The sequence below is a fragment of the Octopus bimaculoides genome, chromosome 2 (assembly GCF_001194135.2).
Source record: "Octopus bimaculoides isolate UCB-OBI-ISO-001 chromosome 2, ASM119413v2, whole genome shotgun sequence".
Lineage (NCBI taxonomy): Eukaryota > Metazoa > Mollusca > Cephalopoda > Octopoda > Octopodidae > Octopus > Octopus bimaculoides.
The window spans coordinates 152506751-152508750 of NC_068982.1; the positions used below are offsets into that span (position 1 = coordinate 152506751).

General features: G+C 30.4%; 1 protein-coding gene across 3 annotated transcripts in view; it reads right to left on the bottom strand.

The window, feature by feature from the left end:
* LOC106870474 (putative carbonic anhydrase-like protein 1) overlaps positions 1 to 2000 on the bottom strand; it is a 497991-nt gene that overhangs the window by 35910 nt on the left and 460081 nt on the right. The window contains exon 8 of one of the 3 annotated variants that reach the window (XM_052965676.1): positions 1264 to 1341. The exons of the other annotated variants lie outside the window; for them this stretch is intronic. Within the exon in view, the coding sequence (XP_052821636.1) occupies positions 1279 to 1341 (63 nt within the window). The 3' untranslated portion in view covers positions 1264 to 1278. The remainder of the gene's footprint in view (positions 1 to 1263; positions 1342 to 2000) is intronic. 3 annotated transcript variants of the gene reach the window in all.

The following is a 2000-nucleotide window of genomic DNA, read 5'->3' on the forward strand; positions in this document are numbered from 1 at the left end:
ATATGTATATGTATGTGTGTGCGTCTATATGTGTATGAATAAGTAGAGAGTCCGATACTTCGGTAGATTAATAGATATACAGACGGAAAAAGGGACAGAAAGATATGTACATTTATATATGCACGTATATGTGCGTGTGCACATGAAATAACGTTTTGTATAAGAATATCTGTACGGCTGCCTGATGAATGAAGTATGAATGATGCTTGCATAATACATACAAACAAACATACATACATTAATACATACATATATCCATACATAATTACATGAATACATACATGCATGCATGCACGCATACATACATACATACATACATACATACATACATGCATACTTACATACATGCATACATAAATACATACATACATACATACATGCATACATACTCACGCATATATGTGTAACAGTGTGTACGTATGCGTATGTGTGTGAGTGTATATACATGTGTGTTTGTGTACATGTGTGTCTGCATTAAGGTATATATTTATGCATGCGTTTTTTCTATGGGTTAAACAAAGAAATTTTGGAAACACCCTTTTTTTTTAGTGCTCCAGTGACAGGTAAGAAAAGTGGAGGGTGTTACCACGACTCATGGCACCTACTGAGATACTTGGTCTAAGTACATGTAGCATCATGTATTCATGTAAAAACATGTAAAGGCCAGGTTACGGTGTTAACCTCGGCGACGGGTTTCACACTCTCACTTGGCGAACGGATACCACAAAAATTAAGCTGATCATTAACACAGTGACAATGCTTCTTTCTATGACCTTTTCAAAACATACTTAAATTATCTAAAACTTTCTCTCTTAACTGCAAACAAAGTCAGAATTACTCCTAAGCATGACCATGAATTTTGCAAAATTAATCTTTATTTCGTTAAAATTATCTCCCCTTTTCTGTGACACATGTTAGCGATTATCGCTAGATATTTATTTTCCTTCTCCACTCGAAAGAGAAATTTCTTTTAACCAAGATATTTTTTCTGAGTAAGTTATTCAGTATATCACTGTAATTCATTTAAATACTGAAATGCATGACCATGGCCAAATGGCGTTTTTTTTTTTTACCTTTAGTTCCTTTTGTTTTCTATGTATGAGTAAAGACATGAATATGTGAATCCGAGTTAATTTGTGTATATAGTTTAGGATATGTTTGCCTATATGTAAATGTGCATAGTTATTTTGTATGTACGAATGTGACAGCATTCATGAAATGGATGTATATCTTGCTTTAGTATTCTTAGAACAACATTCTTACCTTGTGCAAACTGGTCTAAAGTATCAATGGCGTGTTCTTTTGAACCTTAGATTGTGTTGTATTATTTACTTGCTTCCGCTAATATGTATACAATGTGAAGTAAAGTATCAGTCAAGTGCCATATCGAGTACAATTTTATTGAATATTTCTTTTAGTAAAATGTCTGGCCTTGTGACAGTTGTAGAAATTAGTAATTTTCCGACGTGACAGTTTATTTGTTGAAATCCTCTCAATGAACCACCATTTCTATTAGCATTAAGTTTGAGGAAAACGTTGATGTGAGGATTCAGCCTTTGGCAAAGTTAGATGCGTGAAAGAAACAGCTACAGATAGTAAACGAATAGGAGTTGAAAAGGAGTCACAATACGAAAGTATTCTCGTCACATCTATACATACATACATACATACATACATACATACATACATACATATATATATATATATATATGTGTTTTTATATCATTAATAAATTCGTAGAACTCATCAATAATATATTCAGGAAAACAATATTTAATATTTTGAAAGATATACATCCAACATAACATGGTAACATAATAAATTTAAAAGTTTAAAACATAAATATACGGAATATAAATATGAATACATATAAAAATCTAAAAATATATATATATATATGTTTAAATATATATGCGTATAAAAATTTATGTATAAAAATTTATGTATAAAAATTTATGTATAAATAAATAAGCATGAATATTATAAATTCTAAAATATAA